Here is a 22,787-nt window from a genome sequence, read left to right on the forward strand (position 1 = left end):
AGACGGTTGTCGGTATAGATCAAAAGGTTTGTGTCTACGAGGGAAGATAACTTATCTCTTTATTTGTGGATTGCCGAAAGAGGAGGAGACTTTCTTCCCTGTTATTACTTTATCTTCCACACAAGCGCCCGAGACGAATTCTTACTTTTTTATAATAATAATAATAATAGTAATATAATATAATATTATACATACAAACGAGAGAGAGAGAAACTTTAGAAGGAGCGAAACGATGATGTCGTTTCATTTTTAAAGTCCAGTGTACCCCGAGAGAGTACTAGTGGTTTGTGTGAGTGTTCTTTTTTTTTCAATTTTATTTATGAAAGAAGAAGTTTGTGAACTTCGGGCCATGTTTTAAATTGATGTTGTTGCCCGAGCCATGGCTAATTCGTTCGTTAAATGGTGCAGAGCGAAATTCCTCAACGGTTATAAACACATCAATGGTGAGTATATCGTAGTACCATATCCCTGTAGAGATTTAACTTGTGTGTATCAAACTTCATACTGTTCTATTTTAATCCCCTGACTTTTTTTTTTGGTCTCTCTCTAATGCTTGTAACATGTGTTGAGTTGTTGTAGTTGGTAATAATGAACGTACTTAATGAATGTCTACTTAAAATCATATGTTTATTGCACTTATCAATTGTGAACTTACCATAGTCCCATATTCCTGCACCAATCTAAACTTGTAGATCAAACTTTATACCTACCTATCTGTTGTAACTGACTTTTTAGTATTATTCTAATGCCTGTAACATCTGTGTTAAGTTGTTGTAGTTATGAATAATGAAGTTACTTAACGAATGTCTGTTTAAATCAGTTGTTTGTTGTAGTTATAAGCAGTGAATTTACTCTAGAAAGCCTACATAGATCAGGAGAAGTAAGAGAATCACGTGCTCGCAATGCTAATTAACAAAGTTTAATGACGGAATAATTATCTTTGGAAATAGTTTGGGTAAACTTGTTAATAATCAGTTTTAACTAGTGTTAAATATAAGTGTTAAACTTGATAAAAACAAAATGTTAAATGTACTGGTCGTGTATATGTGTGTGTATGTATGTATGATAGAGAGAGAGAGAGAGAGAGAGAGAGAGGAGAAAGAAACTGCACCGACCTGAATGTGTCATTAAAAGTACGGTCCTATCTCTCTCTCTCTCTCTCTCTCTCTCTCTCTCTCTCTCTCTCTCTCTCTCAATGATGTTGCAGCCAGTTTATCCTAGCAAAGGGTACCGCTGAGAAAACTCGCTCTAAACCCCTTGGAGGAACTACCGATACCCCTGCCCAATACCCTCCTCCTTCCCTTCTCTCTCTCTCTCTCTCTCTCTCTCTCTCTCTCTCTCTCTCTCTCTCTCTCCACTTCCTCACGGCTATCTGTGAATACTCTTCAATGCACAACCTCGCTCTCCTGGTCCTCTCATCCGCTCACGAATTATATGTTTTCTTTGACTTTCGCTCAAGTAGTGTCTCTGTGTGGACCTTTTCACTCCGTCCCTTTTTTTTTTCTTTATATATTTATTTTCCCGCTTCTTCTTCTTCTTTTTCTTCATCTTCTTCTTCATCTTCTTCTTCTTGTCGCGATACAGTTTTGTTAGCTTGCTTTCGGCTCTTTGACGTCACTTGAAGGGTTGAATGACTAGAGGCGAACAGAAAGATTTTCGCACGTTAAGTTGTGTTATCATCGTATGAGTTGGCTGTTTTTTATTTATTTATTTATTTTCTTTTCCACTCCGGCCATTATGTAATAAGTCGGTCCTAAGCACCTTCTGCTTTGAGAGGGAGAGAAATGAAAAGGCTACGTCATGTTTTTTTTATTCCCCCCGTTCTATATTTGAGTCTACTCCCTGAGGTGTTTGCATGTAACGCCGCGTGTGATTTCATGTTAGACCGTTTGCTTGTTAGCCTGTTTTCTTTTAGCCGGCGCTTTGGGCTCCGCAGAATTAGAAAGTTTATTGTGAAATTATGTTCGTGGCGTCGCGTTGCAAAAGTAAGCGGCATACCGGTAATCTATGATATCTGCGGACACTTGCTTCCTTCAATAGGCCTATATGCGAAGTTCCCGTGCGCTCCGATAGGCCTAGAAACTAAGCCACCGTACGGATTTTTATCATTGCGTATTTATATTTTGTATTTTTAACTTACAATCGCAACATGAGAAAATATCTATAACGTAACGGTTGTTACCGTCGATTGCAAATCAACGTACCGATATATGTTTTTAGCCATGAAACCTTTATAACTCATGATGTCAGTCCTACGCAATGTCATATCAGTTAACTAACGGAACCTGCTGTATGATAGAAGTTAAGGAAATGAATAAGCAACCGTACAGTAATATACATAACGTATAGGCGCATCAGCTTACGCATGTCCTCATTTAGAATATTATAGACTTATTGCATAAAGTTATGTAGACCTATATATAATGGTTACTTTTGCTCAGAGATATTTTAGACATATTTTAATCAATCGATGATTTAGCGTATACTAACATTACGTGCAATCTTTTATGTTTAAAAATATCGCTGCACGTAACCCGAACTTATTACCAATATATTTAGAAGCATGGAACTGCGTTAGACCTACTGAGCAAGACACCAAGTTTAAAAAGATTGAAATCCAGGCGCGCAGAGCTTACGCGTTACCCCAGGACCAACAGCCCCATTTTAATCAACAAAAACGAGTAGAAAACGCTGGCATAAGGCCATTTCATTTCAGTCTACAAGAAGAAGAAGGAGAAGAAGAAACAGAAGAGTTTGTCGAGGCCAGACAGAGCGGAACAGGGAGGTCATTTTAAAAGCGTCCTCAACAACGGGAAGTTATCGAACCACAATTTCAAGGTCATTGAAACCTCTGGCGGGAAAGAAGATGCTTGTCAACAGTTTTGTTTATTTATTTATTTATACATTCATCCATTTATTTATTTGTTTGTTTACAGTGGGCCGTTATCGGTAGGTACATGGACTGTGCGCGTTCGTTGAAAGCAGTTTATTTACTTTTGAAGGTTTCGCTAGAAGATGGAAAGTCTCCTACCGTGCTTCTTTGAAGTCAGACGATAGACTTTGTAGATACATTGGTTTAATATTCACATTCGAATGCCGTTTATTTTATATAAAAAGAAAACTTTAGCGTTTGTCGCTCACCGATGGAAATGCAACAAACAAACAAACGTAGTAGCAAGACCGTTAAACCTACTTGTTAAAACAGAAATAACTTGAAAAAAAAAATTCGTTAGTTTTCGCCGAGGGAGCCTATCTTATGAATTAGTTTCACTCCGGTGAGGATTACCTCGACGAGGCCCTCCCGTTTACCTCTCGCTTCTTAATAAGTCGGGGAATAATTGACTCTCTCTCTCTCTCTCTCTCTCTCTCTCTCTCTCTCTCTCTCTCTCTCTCTCTGTGCTTTGTACTTATAGATTTTTTCGCTAACAGCGCGGTGTTTCACACAAACACGCGAGCGCTGCCGTGTTGAAATTGTAATTAAAATAGCATTACTGTCCTTAATATTGTCTTAATTTCTTTCATTCTTTCCTCCAATATTGGTCGCGAATTTGCATTTGTTTTTTTTTTATACTCTTTAATAACTGATTTCCGGTTAAGTCTAACGATGAAAAAAGTAGGCTCTACCATGACATCATAGCCCTAACAGATGTACGGGATTTGGCAATTTCTATTTCGCATTTTGCAGCGATTTATTTTGACGTTCAGGTCGATTATAATTCGTATCTGTCCAACCATATCAACAGGTAGGAAAAATCCATACCTTGAGACAGGTTACATGTCTATTTTTAGCCAGCTCGGTTTATCATTATTAGCCTTTTGGGGACTTTCTCTCTTTGCGAGGGCATATTTTATTCTCCCGTGGAAGGATGAGATCGATTCCCGGCCGGCACTGGTTTGGAGTTTTGGTTTTTCTGGAAGAATCAACGCTGGAAACATTGTTAGCAGATTTCATCTCAAAAGTGAGGTAATAGATAATTAGAGCATTTTTATTTTTATTTTACGTAGGTCTATATGCGCCAGTTTTGCGCGCGCTTTCATGCCTATTTATTTATTTATTTATTTCCGGTTTCATTTCCGGTGGGCAGTTAGACCTACATTGGCACCGGCAGCGTAAAATATGTTCACGATGGTCTAAAATATTAGTTCACGATGGTCAGGCCTCAATATGTATATATATATACATATATATATATTTTATAAGAAATATATAGAGTTGAGAAATATATATATTATTATTATTATTATTACTTTTTATTATTGAGAAACATTATTATTATTATTATTATTATTATTATTATTATTATTATTATTATTTCAATGGTATATAAAAAAGGAAATAACTAAATTAAGATAAGAAAAAGGACAAATACACCGACACAAAAAACTGTTTTCTTACTGCAATTAACTTATGTTTATTTGTCGCAATAGTAGACCTACATGACGGGACGCCGAATGTACCTGACCTAGCACACTTTATTATTATTATTATTATTATTATTATTATTATTATTATTATTATTATTGATGATTTAGTAATTTTCTTCAAGGATATCTGCATTGCAATGTATTATATTACTGAAGTATATTTTTTCATAGTTTTTTCCGCCCAAAAACCGTTTGAAATTTCAATGTTCGTTTTAATACTTGTAACTGGAGCAGAATATTAGACTCAGTATAAAACAAGTAAAAAATGCGCCGATGTTTCTTCGGCGCAAGCGAGTTTTCTGTACAGCTGCTATAGCGTAGAACCAAGGCCACCGAAAATGGATCTATCTTTCGGTGGTGTCGGTATAATGCTGTATGAGCTGCGGCCCATGAAACTTTAACCACTGCCCGGTGGTGGCCTATCCTATATCGCTGCCAGAAGCACGATTATGGCTAAATTTAATCTTAAATAAAATAAAAACTACCGAGGCTAGAGGGCTGCAATTTGGTATGTTTGATGATTGGAGGGTGGATGATCAACATACCAATTTGCAGCCCTCTAGCCTCAGTAGTTTTCAAGATCTGAGGGTGGACAGAAAAATTGCGGACAGACAAAGGTGGCACAATAGTTTTCTTTTACAAAAAACTGAAAATTATGACCAACTGCCGCTCACACGAGACCGCTAACACTTATAGCAAGTCCCTGATATGCAACCATACCCTTGGGCTTTCCATTTATCGGCCCCCGTAGGGGATAACGCCGTCAGTGCACCTCGTGCGGTGCACTGTAGGCATTACTAAAGGTTCATGGCTGTGTTCGTTCGGCCCCTAGCTGCAACTCGTTTCAATTCTTTTACTATACCTCTGTTCATATTCTCTTTCCAGCCTCTCCTAACCATTGATTCACAGTGCAACTTCTTTGAGGTTTTCCTCCTGTTACACCTTTCAGACCTTTTTACTTTATTTTCCTTCCAGCGCTGAATGCCCTCATAGCTCCCAGTGTTTGACCTTTGGCCTAAATTTCATATTCTACGCTATTCTATTCATTGGCTTATAAGTTAACAGCCACGTCAGAAAAATTAATAATAACTCAAGGCATTTATTCCCAAAAAATGCGATGCAGCTATGCAGTTTTATATCATTGAATGCTTAGATTCATGATATTTTTAAAATGTGGAGTGACTCAAAATTTACAAGAAAAAGTTCACAGGAACAACAACACTTATATTTTTAATATGTGTGTGTGTGTGTGACTCAAAATTTACATGTAAAAAGTTGTACAGGAACAATAATATATTATAAAAATTATATATATGTATATATATATTCAATAATTTTCTAGTGTAACAGATCAAAAATAATAAAAAAAAACAACTTTTAACTGGACAGATAATATTATCAACGCCTAAATTCACACGCACACTTCAGTAAAACATATCACGAACATATCGACAACTCATCACATACATATCACAGACTTAAACAACCGCAGCAGTCATCCTCCATCCTCCTCCATCCTACCTTAGTCTCCCAAATGTAGTATGTACTTTTCCGTTTCCCTGTGTTTAATCAGAGATATATTAAAAAGGGAAAAAAAAAAATAAAAGCTAAACAGAAAAATGGTCTTTGTGGTGTGTGATTAACAAAGACTTCTTTTGTGCTCGAAGACGCCGAGTTCCGTTTGTTTAGGGGGAGGAAATAATATGAAACTGGGAAATGAAACAAAGTTTCAGTCGCTTCGTTATTTTGTTTGTTTATTTTCTGGTTTCCTGTTATTTATTACTGAATACTGTGTTTTTCATCGTCATCGCTTGCGACGCCGTACGACGCGAAGGATTAATAGTGATAATAATAATATTAATGTATATAGTATTAAGTTACATCCACATTGCAATAAAACACGTGAGAAATGTCGTGAACACGTGTCGACAACTTATCGCCCACACATCACAAACAGGTTGGATACAAGTCGGCGACATATTGGTGGTCCGGACCAGCGCTTCATACGGTTATCAAGCTTTTGCCCAAGATTCCTTCTCCACTTCCTGTCGGTGACTCGTTATCAACCTGTTTGTGATTTGTGTGTGATAAGCTGATTTGTTTCAACCTGTCTGTGACATTGTTTGATGTCGTTGATTTGTTTGCAACCTGTTTGTGACATTTATGTGATATCATTGACTTGTTTGTGACATGTATGTGATAAGTTGATTTGTTTTCAACCTGTTTGTGATATGTATGAGATAAGTTGACTTAATTGCAACCTGTTTGTGATATGTATGTGATAAGTTCTCCACAAGTTTGTGATATGTTTTACTGAAGTGTGCATGTACATTTATAGATGTTGATAATATTATCTGTCCAATTAAAGGTTTTTCTATTATTTTTAATCTGTTACACTAGAAAATTATTGAATATATATATATATATATATATATATATATATATATATATATATATATATATATATATATATATATATATATATATATATATGTAATATATATAAGTGTGTTGTTATTCCTGTGATCTTTTTCTTGTAAATTTTGATTCACTCCACATTTTTTAAAAAAATCAGTAAGCTAAGCATTTAATGACATTAAGCTGCATGGCTGCATCGCATTTTTTGGGAATGTAGGCCTATGCCTTGCTATACCATGCAGTACCCAGTTTGATGGTCAGGATCACAAATGTCCAAAAGCACTTTTCTGACTTTTCACTTATTAAGTCAATTTTTATTTTCTTATTATTTTCATTTATCACGATTACTTGCACTCGTGTTATCTTATTCTCCCGTATCTCTTCCTCGTATTAACGGCGTTCTGAATTGAATTGAATAGAGTTTAGGCCAAAGGTCAAACACTAGGACCAATGTGGTCATTCAGCGCTGAAACGGAAATTGACAGTAAAAGTTTGAAAGGTGTAACAGGAGGAAAACCTCAAAGCAGTTGCACTATGATTCAATTGTTTTGAGAGGTTGGAAAGTAAGATGGAAGAAAGAGAATATGAAAGGAGGTACAGTAAAAAGAACGAAAGGGGTTGCAGCTAGGAGCCGAAGGCACGCTACAAAGAACCTTAAGTGACTGACGCCACTAACTTCCTACGGGGTTAAATATTTGCATTTTCATTATACCAAATATTTTGGGGTGAGATTCCTAGCCCTACGCTTCTCCATTCCTGGTGGCGACCAGCCACAGTCGACCAATGACCAGGCGTCCATATTAAGTGCAGAGGTCAGCAGAAACTCGATAAGTCCAGAAAAAAAATTTTTTGAAGCCAAAACCAGACTTACACGAAAACAGGTTTATAAACTCGCCGTATTAATCTTTCTACTTCTTCCCCCTTAACCCTTTTTTGTGTACTTTGGTACACCCCGATACACCTACTCCGTCTCTTCTAACCCGCCCCTCCCCCCCTCTCAGAAATAGGTCCAGGAATCTATAATCCTGACCAGGTGTGGGCTAGATCACGGCGAAGTCAAATTTTAATACCCTATTTGGATTGCACTGTACAGCCGTTACTGATACCATTACTTTAGGTTGTGATTCTGTAGTATTAGCTTATCAATAAAGATTTTATTATTATTATTATTATTATTATTATTATTATTATTATTCATAGACTTCTAGCTCGGCTACGGAAATTTTACATGTGTGTATACGATATGTGTATATATATATATATATATATATATATATATATATATATATATATATATATATATATATATATATATATATATATATATATATTTATATTATAAAGTACAACGAGATATCAATTGTTTTATTTTAAGTTACAACGAAATTTAAGTCATTTCTTTGTTTCCAGACAGATTTTCTAACATCATCTAATCATCGCCGTGACTTACAAACTTTCTTTATCCTTTCTCTTCTGTTCGTCGGATCTGGGCTACAAAAAGGACACTGGGGGCTGAAGAAAGTAATGAAAGTAAAGGAAATGAAGCCATAGAATAGTTTTTTTAATAGGACTCTCTCTCTCTCTCTCTCTCTCTCTCTCTCTTCTTCTTCTTCTTCTTCTATACGACTTATATCGAAAGTCCGCAATAGCGTCAAATAGGTCCCGGGTCCTGCGAGTAATTTGGGCAGGGAGGGGGGAGGGGTTGGGAGAAAGGGGGTCGTAGGCCTAAAAAGGACTGTAGTAGTAGCATCCTGTGTGTGTGTGTGTTTGTGTGTGCGTGCATACGTGCGTGCATGTGTATGTAAAGTGAATGATGTATTTCATCAACTGTGTTGTATGTTGATCATTCTTATATTGTGGGTATTAGGCCTAGTAGTACTTTTCGTGTATATAATGATAAATAACATTAATCATTATACAATAATATAGCCGTTTAAGACAATGATCATAGTATTTATTATAATAATAATAATGACTGAATTGGCATAAAGTTCACGGTAATGATTGTTCGAAATTACCATCGTTTCTTGTTGCGAATTCTTATAGGCTATGTGGTGGTTCTGGATGGTTCTGGTGGGGGAGGGGGGATGAGTTCATCATTAGGTCCTCCACCCCACCAGCCTCTTGTTTGCGGCCTTCTCCCTCCCCAAAACCCCCTCCCCTGTACCCCCTTCCCCAATACCTCTGGTACGACGGCAGTGAAAGCCATCTATGGTCCTATGGGCGAGAGAGACTTGGTATAGCCCCTTCCCTCTCTCTCTCTCTCTCTCTCTCTCTCTCTCTCTCTCTCTCTCTCTCTCAATATACTTTTGGGTATTGTGGTCTTCTTTTTGTAAACCTTTTTCAGTGTACAGTAATTCATTCATTTCTGTAAAACTAGACGCTGAGGTATTGTGAAGACCATGTTGTTTGTGTTCGTATCTTCATTTTGAAATTTATTTCTTTTATTATGTGTTATTTGAGGCCACATGCATGTGTGTATGTGTAACAACTTCCAGATGAAGTATGTGAAAAAGCCCACGCACACATACACACAAACACGCACATTGTGTGAACGTGTGCATCTGCCCAGCACATGGAAGAAGCCACATGTCCGGCCGGAGAGAGAGACAATCTGTGGAGCCTATAACTTAACTGCTCTGTGGAAGACGTTGAGGCTCTCTCTCTCTCTCTCTCTCTCTCTCTCTCTCTCTCTCTCTCTCTCTCTCTGTGTGTGTGTGTGTGTGTGTACGCCTACCATCTGGGGTAAGGGGGTGGTAGTAGTGGTAGTGGTAGTAATAGTACTGACAATGAAACTAAGCGACCGGTGTGGTTAAGAACCTTCCTGACTGAACCAAGAAGTATATACTTCTCTCTCTCTCTCTCTCTCTCTCTCTCTCTCTCTCTCTCTCTCTCTCTCTCTCTCAAGGAGGGAGGGAGGAGTAGGAGGTGTTTATAATAATGTTTCTCACACCAGTAAGGAAACAAAAGAGCAAATAGGATAGACCTTCCGTCTCAAACGTGGCCGAATGCTTTTAAATATTGACGAGCGAAAGTCAGGAACTTAGACCGATATTAGCCTCTCTCTCTCTCTCTCTCTCTCTCTCTCTCTCTCTCTCTCTCTCTCTCTCTCTCTCTCTCTCTCCAGTAGGGAAACAAAAGTGCAAATAGCATGGTCCCTCCTTTTCAAACGTGTCCGAATGCTTTCAAATTTTGATGGTGGAAAGTCAGAAACTTAGACCAATATTAGTGTCTCTCCGTTTCCAAGGCTCTCTCTCTCTCTCTCTCTCTCTCTCTCTCTCTCTCTCTCTCTCTCTCCAGTAAGGAAAGAAACGGGCAATAGGAAAGGCTTTCCTTTTCAAACGTGTCCGAATGCTTTCAAATTTTGACGAGGGAAATCAGAAACTTATACGTTTAGTGTCCATCCTTTCCAAGGCATCTCTCTCTCTCTCTCTCTCTCTCTCTCTCTCTCTCTCTCTCTCTCTCTCGTAGGGAATAAAAGTGCAATAGGAAAGGCCCTCTTTTCTTAAAAGGTGTCCGAATGCTTTCACATTTTGATAGTGGAAAGTCAGAAACTTAGACCAATGTTAGTATAGTGTCCATCCGTTTCCAAGACATCTCTCTCTCTCTCTCTCTCTCTCTCTCTCTCTCTCTCTCTCTCTCTCTCTCTCTCTCTCTCTCTCTCTCTCTCTCTCTCTCTCTCTCCAGTAGGGAATAAAAGAGCAACAGGAAAGGCCCTCCTTTTCTAACGTGTCCGAATGCTTCCACATTTTGATGGTGGAAAGTCAGAAACTTAGACCAATATTTGTATAGTGTCCATCCGTTTCCAAGGCATCTCTCTCTCTCTCTCTCTCTCTCTCTCTCTCTCTCTCTCTCTCTCTCTCTCTCAGTAGGGAATAAAACACCAATAGGAAAGGCCCTTCTTTTCGAACGTGTCCGAATGCTTTCACATTTTGATGGTGGAAAGTCAGAAACTTAGACCTATGTTAGTATCTATCTGATTCTCAAGGCTCTCTCTCTCTCTCTCTCTCTCTCTCTCTCTCTCTCTCTCTCTCTCTCTCTCTCTCTCGGAGTATGAATGGACAAGCAGACCTGCCGTCACCCATACGAATCGAGGAGAACCCGGAGGAAATTCGGCAGCCACAAGGTCGCATATGACACATTGTTTATGCTGTAACTGTACGCAATTAGGAGGCGTCTTGGAGTGTAATCAACCATAAAATTGTTCAGTGCTGAAGCTGAATCTTAAAGAAGCTCTCTCTCTCTCTCTCTCTCTCTCTCTCTCTCTCTCTCTCTCTCTCTCTCTCTGGGCCTCCTAGTGCGCTCGATCCCAGTAAGGAGAACGAAGTCTATTATGTAGGCCTATATATAAGAGCCTTTCGTTTCAAACCGAGTACCGTTATTCCTTAATGACTTAAGAAGCGAATTAGTAACCTTATTATGAAAGAGAGAGAGAGAGAGAGAGAGAGAGAGAGAGAGAGAGAGAGAGAGAGAGAGGAGTAAAATACTTTCCGAACCTTCACTGAATCAAGTTTGTTTATTTGCTAAGAAGCGTCAGCTTGTAGTTAGTTCCTCTTTGGCCCTGATGCTGCGGGGAGATATCTCTCTCTCTCTCTCTCTCTCTCTCTCTCTCTCTCTCTCTCTCTCTCTCTCTCTCTCTCTCTCCCCATGGTACACAGCCACCTCCAGCCAGCCAGCAGGAGCATTCTGGTCACGATTTTAATTCTTTGGCAACTCGCAGGACAACTTAAAGTCTTAAACGGTCCTGTGTGTGTGACACCGCCGGGGACGGCGTTCGGCTCCTTAAGGAACGACAGACCCCGCCGACGGAGGACGTTAACGAACTGCGGAGCCTCGCAGGGACTCGTTGATCCTCGTTCACTTGCAAGGGAGCTCGCCTGAAATTATTCGAGAGAGATTTATGGGAAGGCGCTGTGCTTCGAATAAGAGATGCGGCCATCTTGGTGCGCTTTTTTTTTATATTTTTTATTTTTTTTGTGGCGTTCGCTTTGCTTGGGAGGAGTAGAGGGAGAGGAGAGAGAGAGAGAGGGTGGGGGTGGTGGGTTTTTTCGTTGATTAAGTTTTTTTCCGTTGTTTATTTCTTTGTTGTTGTTTTTTTGAAGACTATATTTCTTTATTATTCTTATTGTGATTTATATATATTATTAAAAGTCCTATTATCTTGTTAGCATAGTGATGGATTTCATATTTTTTTTATTTATATTATTCTTTGAACCATTATCTTGGTATCTTAGTGATTTGAAATGTATCAGTGGATGAGACTTATCTTAATATTTCAGTAGTTTTATATTATGTATCATTCAATGCGAAATATCTTAGCATTTTAGTAGATTGAAATGTATCAGTCACTGCGGCGGTATCTCAGTATCTTAGTAATATTATATGTATCATTAAGTGCGACATATCTTAGTACTTATGAAGATAGATGTATCATTCATTGCGACATAATTAAGCCTTAAATAGACTGAAATGTGTCATTCAAGCGCGAAATTATCTTGATCTTTATCATTCGGTGTGAAATTATCTCAGTATCTTAGTAATTTTAAATGTATCATTGAATGTGATATTATCTTAGCCTTATAGTAGACTGAAATGTATCGTTTAATGCTGCGTTATCATAGCAGACTGAAATGTATCATCCAGTGCGACATATCTTAATATTTTAGTAGATTGAAATGTATCATTCATAGCGACATTTTCTCAGTATTATAGTACTTTTATATGTATCATTCAATGCGCCGTCATCTCAGTATCTTATTAAATTGAAATGTATCATTGAATGTGATATTTTCTTAGCCAAATGGTAGCTTTGAAATGTATCATTCAGTACGGCATATCTTAGTATCTTAATAGTTTGAAATGTATCATTGAGTGTGATGTTGTCTTAGTTTCTTAGTAGTTTGAATTGTATCATTGAGTGCGCTATTGTCTTAGTATCTTAATACTCCGGAATGTATCAATGATCGTGATATTATCTTAGTATCTTGATAATTTGAAATGTATCATTGAGTGTGATATTGTCTCAGTATCTTAGTAGTTTGAAATGTATCATTGAGTGTGATATTATCTTAGTATCTTAGTAGTTTGAAATGTATAATTGAGTATGATATTGTCTCAGTATCTTAGTAGTTTGAAACCTATCACTGATTGTGATATTGTCTTAGTATCTTGATAATTTGAAACCTATCACTGATTGTGATATTGTCTCATTATCTTGATAATTTTTTATTGTGATACTATCATTCAATTTGAAATCTATCACTGATTGTCATGTCAAAGTATCTTGATAAATCTATGATTGTGAATGTATCTTGATAATTGATCATGATTGTGATATTGTCTCGGTATCTTGATAATTTGAAATCTATCACTGATTGTGATAATTGTCTCAGTATCTTGATAATTTGAAATCTATCACTGATTGTGATACTGTCTAAGTATCTTGATAATTTGAAATCTATCACTGATTGTGATATTGTCTCAGTATCTTGATAATTTGAAATCTATCACTGATTGTGATACTGTCAAAGTATCTTGATAATTTGAAATCTATCACTGATTGTGATACTGTCTAAGTATCTTGATAATTTGAAAATCACTGATTGTGATATTGTCTTAGTATCTTGATAATTTGAAATCTATCACTGATTGTGATAATTGTCTCAGTATCTTGATAATTTGAAATCTATCATTGATTGTGATACTGTCTAAGTATCTTGATAATTTGAAATCTATCACTGATTGTGATATTGTCTCAGTATCTTGATAATTTGAAATTATTTGAAATAATTGTCTCAGTATCTTGATAACTTGAAATCTATCACTGATTGTGATAATTGTCTCAGTAACTTGATAATTTGAAATCTATCACTGATTGTGATAATTGTCTCAGTATCTTGATAATTTGAAATCTATCACTGATTGTGATACTGTCAAAGTATCTTGATAATTTGAAATCTATCACTGATTGTGATACTGTCTAAGTATCTTGATAATTTGAAATCTATCACTGATTGTGATATTGTCTCGGTATCTTGATAATTTGAAATCTATCACTGATTGTGATAATTGTCTCAGTATCTTGATAATTTGAAATCTATCACTGATTGTGATACTGTCTAAGTATCTTGATAATTTGAAATCTATCACTGATTGTGATATTGTCTCAGTATCTTGATAATTTGAAATTATCACTGATTGTGATAATTGTCTCAGTATCTTGATAACTTGAAATCTATCACTGATTGTGATAATTGTCTCAGTAACTTGATAATTTGAAATCTATCACTGATTGTGATAATTGTCTCAGTATCTTGATAATTTGAAATGTATCACTTAGCGTGACGTTATCTTAGCATCTTAGTAATTACTCTCTCTCTCTCTCTCTCTCTCTCTCTCTCTCTCTCTCTCTCTCTCTCTCTCTCTCTCCCCCAATCGAACGTTCTAATTAATCGAATATATTTATCGGTAGGTGGATTGGGGATTTGGTGGGAGGGGGGGGGTTGGGGAATTGGGCATTGCCCAGGGGAAGGAGCAGGGAGTAGGGGGTAAATCCCCCCTCCCCGCCCCCTCCAGATGCCCAGCACGTCTCGTGTTGATTGTGGTTCATATTTATGGCTCCGTTGACGAGTCGCGATGTGGAATGATCGCGTTGTGATGTGCATTTGATGTGGCCGAGATGTGAAGTGATGAGATGTGATGTGATGTGGCCGGGACTGTAGGAGGCTATGGTTGTTGTTGTAGGCGGTGTTGTTTCTCCGGCCCTTGTGAGTCGTTGTTTTTCCTTTGTTGTTTTTGCATATAGATAGACAGATAGATAGAGATAGATAGATGAGATAGATATTGATAAATAGATAGATATATAGAGAGATAAACAGATGGGAAGTGAGAGAGAGATTGATAAATAGATAGATATATAGAGAGATGAATAGATGGGAAGAGAGAGAGAGAGAGAGAGAGATAGATAGATAGATAGATAGAGATAAATAGATGGGAAGAAAGAGAGAGATGGATAAATAGATAGATATATAGAGAGATAGATAGATGGGAGAGAGAGAGAGAGAGAGAGATGTATAGATAGATAGATATTTAGAGAGATAAGTAGATGGGAAGAGAGAGAGAGATGGATAAATAGATATATAGAGAGATAAATAGATGGGAAGGGAGAGAGAGAGAGAGAGGGAGATGGATAAATAGATAGATATATAGAGATAAATAGATGGGAGAAGAAAGAGAGATGGATAAATAGATAGATATATATAGAGATAAATAGATTGGAAGAGAGAGATAGATAGATAGATAGATAGATAGGTGGGAAGAGAGAGAGGGAAATGGATAAATAGATAAATATATAGAGAGATAAATAGATTGAAAGACAGAGATAGACGAACAGATAGATATATAGGTAACACATAGAGATAAATAAATGGAGAGAAGGAGAGAGATGGATAAATAGACAGATATATAGATAACAGAGATTAGAGAGAGAGAGAGAGAGAGAGAGAGAGACGGATAAATAGACAGATATATAGATAGCACATAGAGATAAGTAGATTGAGAGAGAGAGAGAGAGAGAGAGAGAGAGAGAGAGAGAGAGAGAGAGAGAGAGAGAGAGATGGATAAATAAATAAATATGTAGATATACAGATAAATAGGTGGATATATAGATAAATAAATAGATAGAGATAAACCGATGACATAGTGATAAACAGATTGATAGACAGATAGAGAGATAAATAGATACAGAGAATGACGGAGAGATAAAAGAGATAAGTGAGTGATAAATAAACGGACAGATAGAGTGACGAAAAGATAAATAGATAAAGTGATAGAAAATACAGATATAAACGATATATATATATATATATATATATATATATATATATATATATATATATAGAGAGAGAGAGAGAGAGAGAGAGAGAGAGAGAGAGAGAGAGAGAGAGAGAGAGAACTAATCGACACCTCGTTGGCACGCGTTTCACCGAGACCAATTTCGGACTCGCGTTGGGATCGAACCCGGGTCTCACAAATGAAAGGCTCAGTTGGCAGCGACCTTGCCTTTCGTTTGTGAGAGGCCTTTGCCGGGGTTCGATCCCAATGTGAGTCAGAATTTTATCTATATATTTATATATATGTTTTTGTGTGTGTGTGTGTGTGTAGTTAACATTTGTGAGAAAAATAATTGGAACAGTCATCATGATAATTGTGGAATTATTGATAATGTAGGAAGGAGAGAGAGAGAGAGAGAGAGAGAGAGAGAGAGAGAGAGAGAGAGAAGCACAGTCTTACGCTTAAGAACTACTGCTGTATTTAGGAATTGAGTCAAGTCAGTATTGACACAGGTTGTTGAAATAAGCGGTACTCTCTCTCTCTCTCTCTCTCTCTCTCTCTCTCTCTCTCTCTCTCTCTCTGAGCCTAGAATGTATTAACATTTTGGTAAGAAAATTATGTTACTATGATAAAATGGATCATTTTAAAGGCATCATTGTAAATGATATCAGTAAAAAGACTTTGTATTTACATTATAATGCAAATACAATGACCACAGTTTCATTATATTAATAATTATCACATAAAATGGTTTAATATATAGAGGTAATCAACACATTGTAAATTAGCCTATATAAGTAAAAAAACATTGTGTTTACATTATAATGCAAATACAATGACCACAGTTTCATTACATTAATAATTATCACATAAATATGGTTTAATATATAGAGGTAATCAACACATTGTAAATTATATCAGTAAACCATTATATATACATTATAATGTAAATACAATGACCACAGTTTCATTATATTAATAATTATCACTTAAATACGGTTTAATATATAGAGGTGATCAACGCACAATCACGTGTGTAACAGAGCTAAATTTCTGACTTACACCGGGATCGAACCCGGGTCTTTATTATCGAAAGCCAAGGGCGCTTATGATCTGTGAGGGTCAGTTGGTAGCGCCTTTGACTCGCAGTCGACAGACCTGGGTTCGATCCCGATGTGAGTCGTAAATACAGTTTAATAAGTAAATAAGATTATGGAAGATAATTCATGATCTCTCTCTCTCTCTCTCTCTCTCTCTCTCCCAATTATCTCATCTCTCTCCCTCTCTCCTCCACCTTATTTCATCTCTCTCTCTCTCTCTCTCTGTCCTCCACTTTATTTCATCTCTCTCTCTCTCTTCCATTATTTCTCTCTCTCTCTCTCTCTCTCTCTCTCTAATTTCACTCTCTATCTCTCTCTCCCTTAATTTATTTCAACCCTTTTTCTCTTCCAATTATTTCAACCCTCTTTTTCTCCTCCCTTATTTCATCTCTGTCTCTCTTCCAATTATTTCATCTCTCTCTCTCTCTCTCTCCACCTTCTTTCAGACGAAGAGCGAAGATGATGCATATGACGATGGTGACGGTTCTGTGGTTTTGAATCACAGACCATCAAGAGGCAAATGCCCCAATGCCCCGGCCCGGGCATTGGGCCAGTCAGTCCCATGCCATCCGGTACCGAAACCAATCCTCACTCTGTCTGTCTGTCTCTCTCTCTCTCTCTCTCTCTCTCTCTCTCTCTACTATACACCCTACCCTCCCAGCCTCACGTCGGCCTTCCAACTATAAAATCCTGTGTCCCATACCCAATTCCCTTCTCTCTCTCTCTCTCTCTCTCTCTCTCTCTCTCTCTCTCTCTCTCTCCCTTCCATCGCGACTCATCCATTTCATTCCTCTACATACCTAAGTCCCTACCAATCCCTCCCCCCTCCATCCCACCCCCCTAACTCCCAGGGCTATGCCCTCGTCCCTCTTAGCTCTTCACTGAGTTGGCCTGATTACGGGAAGGTTGAGGGTGTCCCCTGGGGTTGAGGGAGGAGGAGGAGGAGGAGGAGGAGGAGGTCAGTCCATGTGTATAGTCGAGGTCCCCTTGATCCTGGGGTTGGCTGGGTTAGGTATAGGCGTGGTAGGTGAGGTTGCGTCTAGGTCTCGGGGTTCGGGTGTCTGTGGGTATGTATGGTTGGGGGGATGGGTAGAGAGAGAGAGAGAGAGAGAGAGAGAGAGAGAGAGAGAGAGAGATAGTAGCTGTAGAAGCAGCAGCACCTTCCATTATTTATTGATATTCCGTTTGCATTCGCTTTGTGAGAAGGGCCGTCCTTCCATTGCTGATTGTCTGTTTACTTAAAACATTCCTCTGCGCCCTGGGTATCCCCAGGGGGAGAGAGAGGGACTTTTCTACTATGAGTAGCACCGTGGGTATCCCCGGGGATACCCGGTGGGGGGCTGGGGGTTGGGGAGACTTTTCTACTAATAGTAGCACAGTTGTGCCGCGGGATCCTGAAATCTAAATGGACGCGTAGTGTTTTTTTTTTTTACTTATTTTCTTTATTGTCCTTAAAGATTCCTTTATGGGTTGGTGGAATTGTGGGGAGACTGTGTAGTGGTTATTGTCCTGTGGTTTAGTTTATTAATCAGGTGAAAGTCTCATTCATTTTATTGGGTTGGGTTTTTTTTTTCGGAAGATCGTTAAGGAAGAAGTTCGTGAATGCTTATAAAACGTGTGTGTATGTGAAAGAGAGAGAGAGAGAGAGAGAGAGAGAGAGAGAGAGAGAGAGATTTTAAATGTCCATGAAAGCACACACTCATTGGCTTTATATATATATATATATATATATATATATATATTAATCTTCTTCTTCTTTTAATGCTTTTATTCCATTTTTGAAAGCATGACACATTTTTTGGGGTAGATTGTGGTCTTATATATATATATTATATATATATATATATATATATATATATATATATATATATATATATATATATATATATATATATATATATATATATATATATATATATATATATATATATATAAACTTCTCGACCCATTTCTCACTAACCGAGTTTGAGCTAAGCAATATATCTTTTTGATTGGTCTGAGTAAAGTTAGTTTTGATGTTATCACACTCTATTCGTTAAACCTCAAAACTTGTAACTTATTACAGCACGTTAAAAACAGCAAAATATAAAGGTCGGAATAACGAGTTGAAGTTAACCAAAAACAAACATCTGTATGGTTTCTAATAAAAGAAATTCATAGTCACTAAAAAGTAAAAAAGTAAACTACGTTAAGTCGCGTTTCCAACGGTAGGTATGTGGTTTGTTGTTATTTATACAAACCACTGTGCAGTAAAGGATAATTTTGACTGTCACATTTGGATTTATAGGTACACTGCGTGTATGCATGTATTTAAAATGAGCTTAATATATTATATCATTCCACAAGTGCAAAGAACTTCTGTAGTACAAATACGAAACACCAATCCGTGGCTTCAAGTTGGAACGGTTATTTTTTTTTTTGTAGGCCTAGGTCTGAGTCCTGCTTATTGTTGCAACTATAGTAGAAGCTAGTCATAATATTGGCTTAAATAATAATAGTAGATTTAAACATCATTTCATTTAGCCTACGGACCGTGCGCCAGAAATGCATATGGGTATTATTTTTGTCTAACATTAACAGAGATTATAATAGTCACAACTACACTAATAATTATAATAAAACTATTATTATCCTTATTGACTAACGCTAAGAAGCCTGAATATTTTGTTCTCATGGTCTATTACAGGTAAATAGTAGCATAGGCCTTAGACATAGGCCTATAACTGTTTTCCTGAAGCCTCCTGCATTTGCTTATATTTTTTTCCGGTTTGTTTATTTGTTGAATTTCATCTTAAATTAAGTGTGATCCCACAACAGTTGACTCAGTGTTAGGTACGTAATTCCTTGTAGGTCATCATTGAGACGGTTTGAATTTCAGAAAATGGGGATAAGTCAATATATATATATATATATATATATATATATATATATATATATATATATATATATATATATATATATATATATAAATGAAAATAAATATATATATATAGCGTTATATATCCCATAGAGATATAATTATCTCTCTATATATATATATATAAATCATAAAATAAATAGATCTCGTCTCTTAGATCTCTTACATAAAAAATTCTCTCTCTCTTTTCTCTCTCTCTCTCTCTCTCTTACTCACTTTTTCTCTCTCTCTCTCTCTCACTCACACTCTCTCTCTCTCTCTCTCTCTCTCTCTCTCTTCTCTCTCGAAAACACTTTCTCTCTCACACGAAAACACTCTCTTTCTCTCTCACACTTACACTCTCTCTCTCTCTCTCTCTCTCTCTCTCTCTCTGCACGAGAACGATGCTTCAGATCGCGACACTCCTTCGACAGAGAGAAAAAAGTGAAAGTTCTTTCTTCAGGAGAAAATCCCCCCACCTCATCCGCGTTCACCCGTGTGTGGTTGAGTGGTGGGTGACTCTGCAATCCGTCGTTGCCGGATTAAATGCATTATTATTATTGCTATTGCTTGGTTGGGTGAACTGGGTGGTTGAGTGACTGGATTGGATTGCTTGCGTCGCGTTGTTTACACTTATTCATAAGTTCGGGTGATTCTTGATGGGGTGACTCTCTCTCTCTCTCTCTCTCTCTCTCTCTCTCTCTCTCTCTCTCTCTCTTATATACGTACATACATACAGTATATATACTGTATGTACATATATAATATATATATATATATATATATATATGTATATATATATATATACATATATATATATATATATGTATATATGACTATATGACTTGTGGGTTGGTAGCGCGCCCTTGCCTTCAGTCGAAAAACCTGGGTTCGATCCCTGTGAGAGCAGTTGATTTCTTCATTCTGTCACACACGTGATTGTGTGTAGATTACCCATATATATATATATATATATATATATATATATATATATATATATATATATATATATATATATATATATATATATATATATATATATTATACTGTATATACTGTATATGTATATATATATATATATATATATATATATTCTTCTTCTTATATAATTTATATCGTATAATAATAATAATAATATATATATAATAATAATAATAATAATAATAATATATAATAATAAAATTCAGTGCTGTCATTCAAAATAAAACTTCAAATCTATCTATCTATCTATCTATCTATCTATCTGTCTGTCTATAGTTCGTACGTACAAGTACGTCGCAATTTTAGCGATATGGCCGTCATCCGGGTTTTACTTTTAGGAGGCCACCCCCTTTCTGTCGGTTCTCGTTCTGTCCGTCAGCGGGTTCTTTATTTGTCCCTGCTGAGAGAGAGAGAGAGAGAGAGAGAGAGAGAGAGAGAGAGAGAGAGAGAGAGAGAGAGAGAGAGAGAGAGGAAAAAGAAAGAAATGAGAAATGAGAGAGAAAAAACAAAGAAATGGGAGAGAGAGAGGAAAGAATGAGAGAAAGAGAGAGGGAGAGGAAAAAAAAGAGAGAGAGAGAGAGAGAGAGAGAGAGAGAGAGAGAGAGAGAGAGAGAGAGAGGAAAGAAAGAAATGAGAAATTTGAGAGAGAGAGAGAGAGAGAGAGAGAGAGAGAGAGAGAGAGAGAGAAAAGAAGAATTTCTCAGAATTTTCATACTGATGTCTCATGATTAACAAGCTTCAAAGTGTGCAGTGTCAGGGAATATTTTTAATTCTATATAAGCCTATAAGACTCAAAACCAATTGAGGCCTAGACTCGGAAATTAGCGAATCTCTCTTCTATATAGGCCTACAAGGCATCCTGATGCGTAGGCTCGGAAATTAGCGAACCATTTCATAGATAATTTCCTGAGATGTCTTATGTTATTGAAGAATGGCTGGCAGAATTATAAGCACGTAATTACAGCCCGTGTAATCGATAACGTTTACATCTAAACATTAGCAGATCCAGGTGGGTGGAGGGGGCACCTGGGCACGTTGCCCCCCCCATCCAAAATAATACTAAAGATTTAAATAATAATATAAATGGGATATGTAAAAATGGGAAAAAATAGAAAATTTGTGATAGAAATAATAAAATTTTGAGAAAAAAATAACAATTATACATGTATATACATATCCATATGCCTATATATTTACATATGATGTGTGTATAATATGAAAATTGTTCCTCCAATAAAAAATCTTTCTGGATCCGCCAGTACATCTAAAAGTGTATAAAAATCCTAAAAGAAATTGCTTAACGGTAAATACGAACAAGAAACCCCAAATTACTGTCAGAATTAACCTCAGAGGGGGAAAAAACAATAAGGTACCGTTAAGTTTTCTGACACTTCTTTAAGAATGCCATTCTGCCGACATTTTCCCAATTGCCTTGCACAGGCGTCACACTGGACAACTAATAATACCATTATCATCACCACCAGTTCCTCATTTTGAACATACCATTTATCTCTGTTAGATAATTGGCCATCGTTTGACCCATCTGCTGGGCCAAGATGGACCCAAATTTACACTCTTCTTGAATGACGTCGTATCATATTCATCTGTGGAGGCATATCTCTAATTCCTTCTTATTTGACCCATCTGGAGGACCAAAATGAACCCCAATTTATACTCTTCTTGAGTGACCTCGTATCATATTCATCTGTGGAGGCATATCTCTAATTCTTCTTCTTCAACGTGTCTTCAATGACCCATCTGGAAGGCCAAAATGTGCCTAAATTTATATTTTTCTTCAATGACGTCGTACCATGTTTATGAAGAGAGATATAGATCTCTCTCTCTCTCTCTCTCTCTCTCTCTCTCTCTCTCTCTCTCTCTCTCTCTCTCTCTCTCTCTAATTCCTTCTCAAACGCGTCTTCAATTTATGGAGTCTTATGGAGTCCTTTAATGTCTGGGAGTAAATCATTTTTAAAGAGAAACTTTGGTGGATTAAAAGCAATACTTGACGATGCTGTAAGAATTTTAATCCCTCGGTCTTGGCAATTGCTCTGCATCATTGCATACTTTGGTAATCTGCTTTGCACCTGTGTGAAAAGGAGAGACTGAATTTCTTTGAATTAGATTATTCAGGA

General features: G+C 37.0%; 1 protein-coding gene across 1 annotated transcript in view; it reads left to right on the forward strand.

The window, feature by feature from the left end:
• Positions 1-240: 240 nt before the first annotated feature.
• Positions 241-22,787, forward strand: part of LOC136837021 (protein naked cuticle homolog 1-like) — a 62,057-nt gene continuing 39,510 nt past the window's right edge. The window contains exon 1 of the mRNA XM_067101565.1: positions 241-443. Coding sequence (XP_066957666.1) covers positions 380-443 — 64 coding nt within the window. The 5' untranslated portion in view covers positions 241-379. The remainder of the gene's footprint in view (positions 444-22,787) is intronic.

The sequence above is a fragment of the Macrobrachium rosenbergii genome, chromosome 57 (assembly GCF_040412425.1).
Source record: "Macrobrachium rosenbergii isolate ZJJX-2024 chromosome 57, ASM4041242v1, whole genome shotgun sequence".
Taxonomy (NCBI): domain Eukaryota; kingdom Metazoa; phylum Arthropoda; class Malacostraca; order Decapoda; family Palaemonidae; genus Macrobrachium; species Macrobrachium rosenbergii.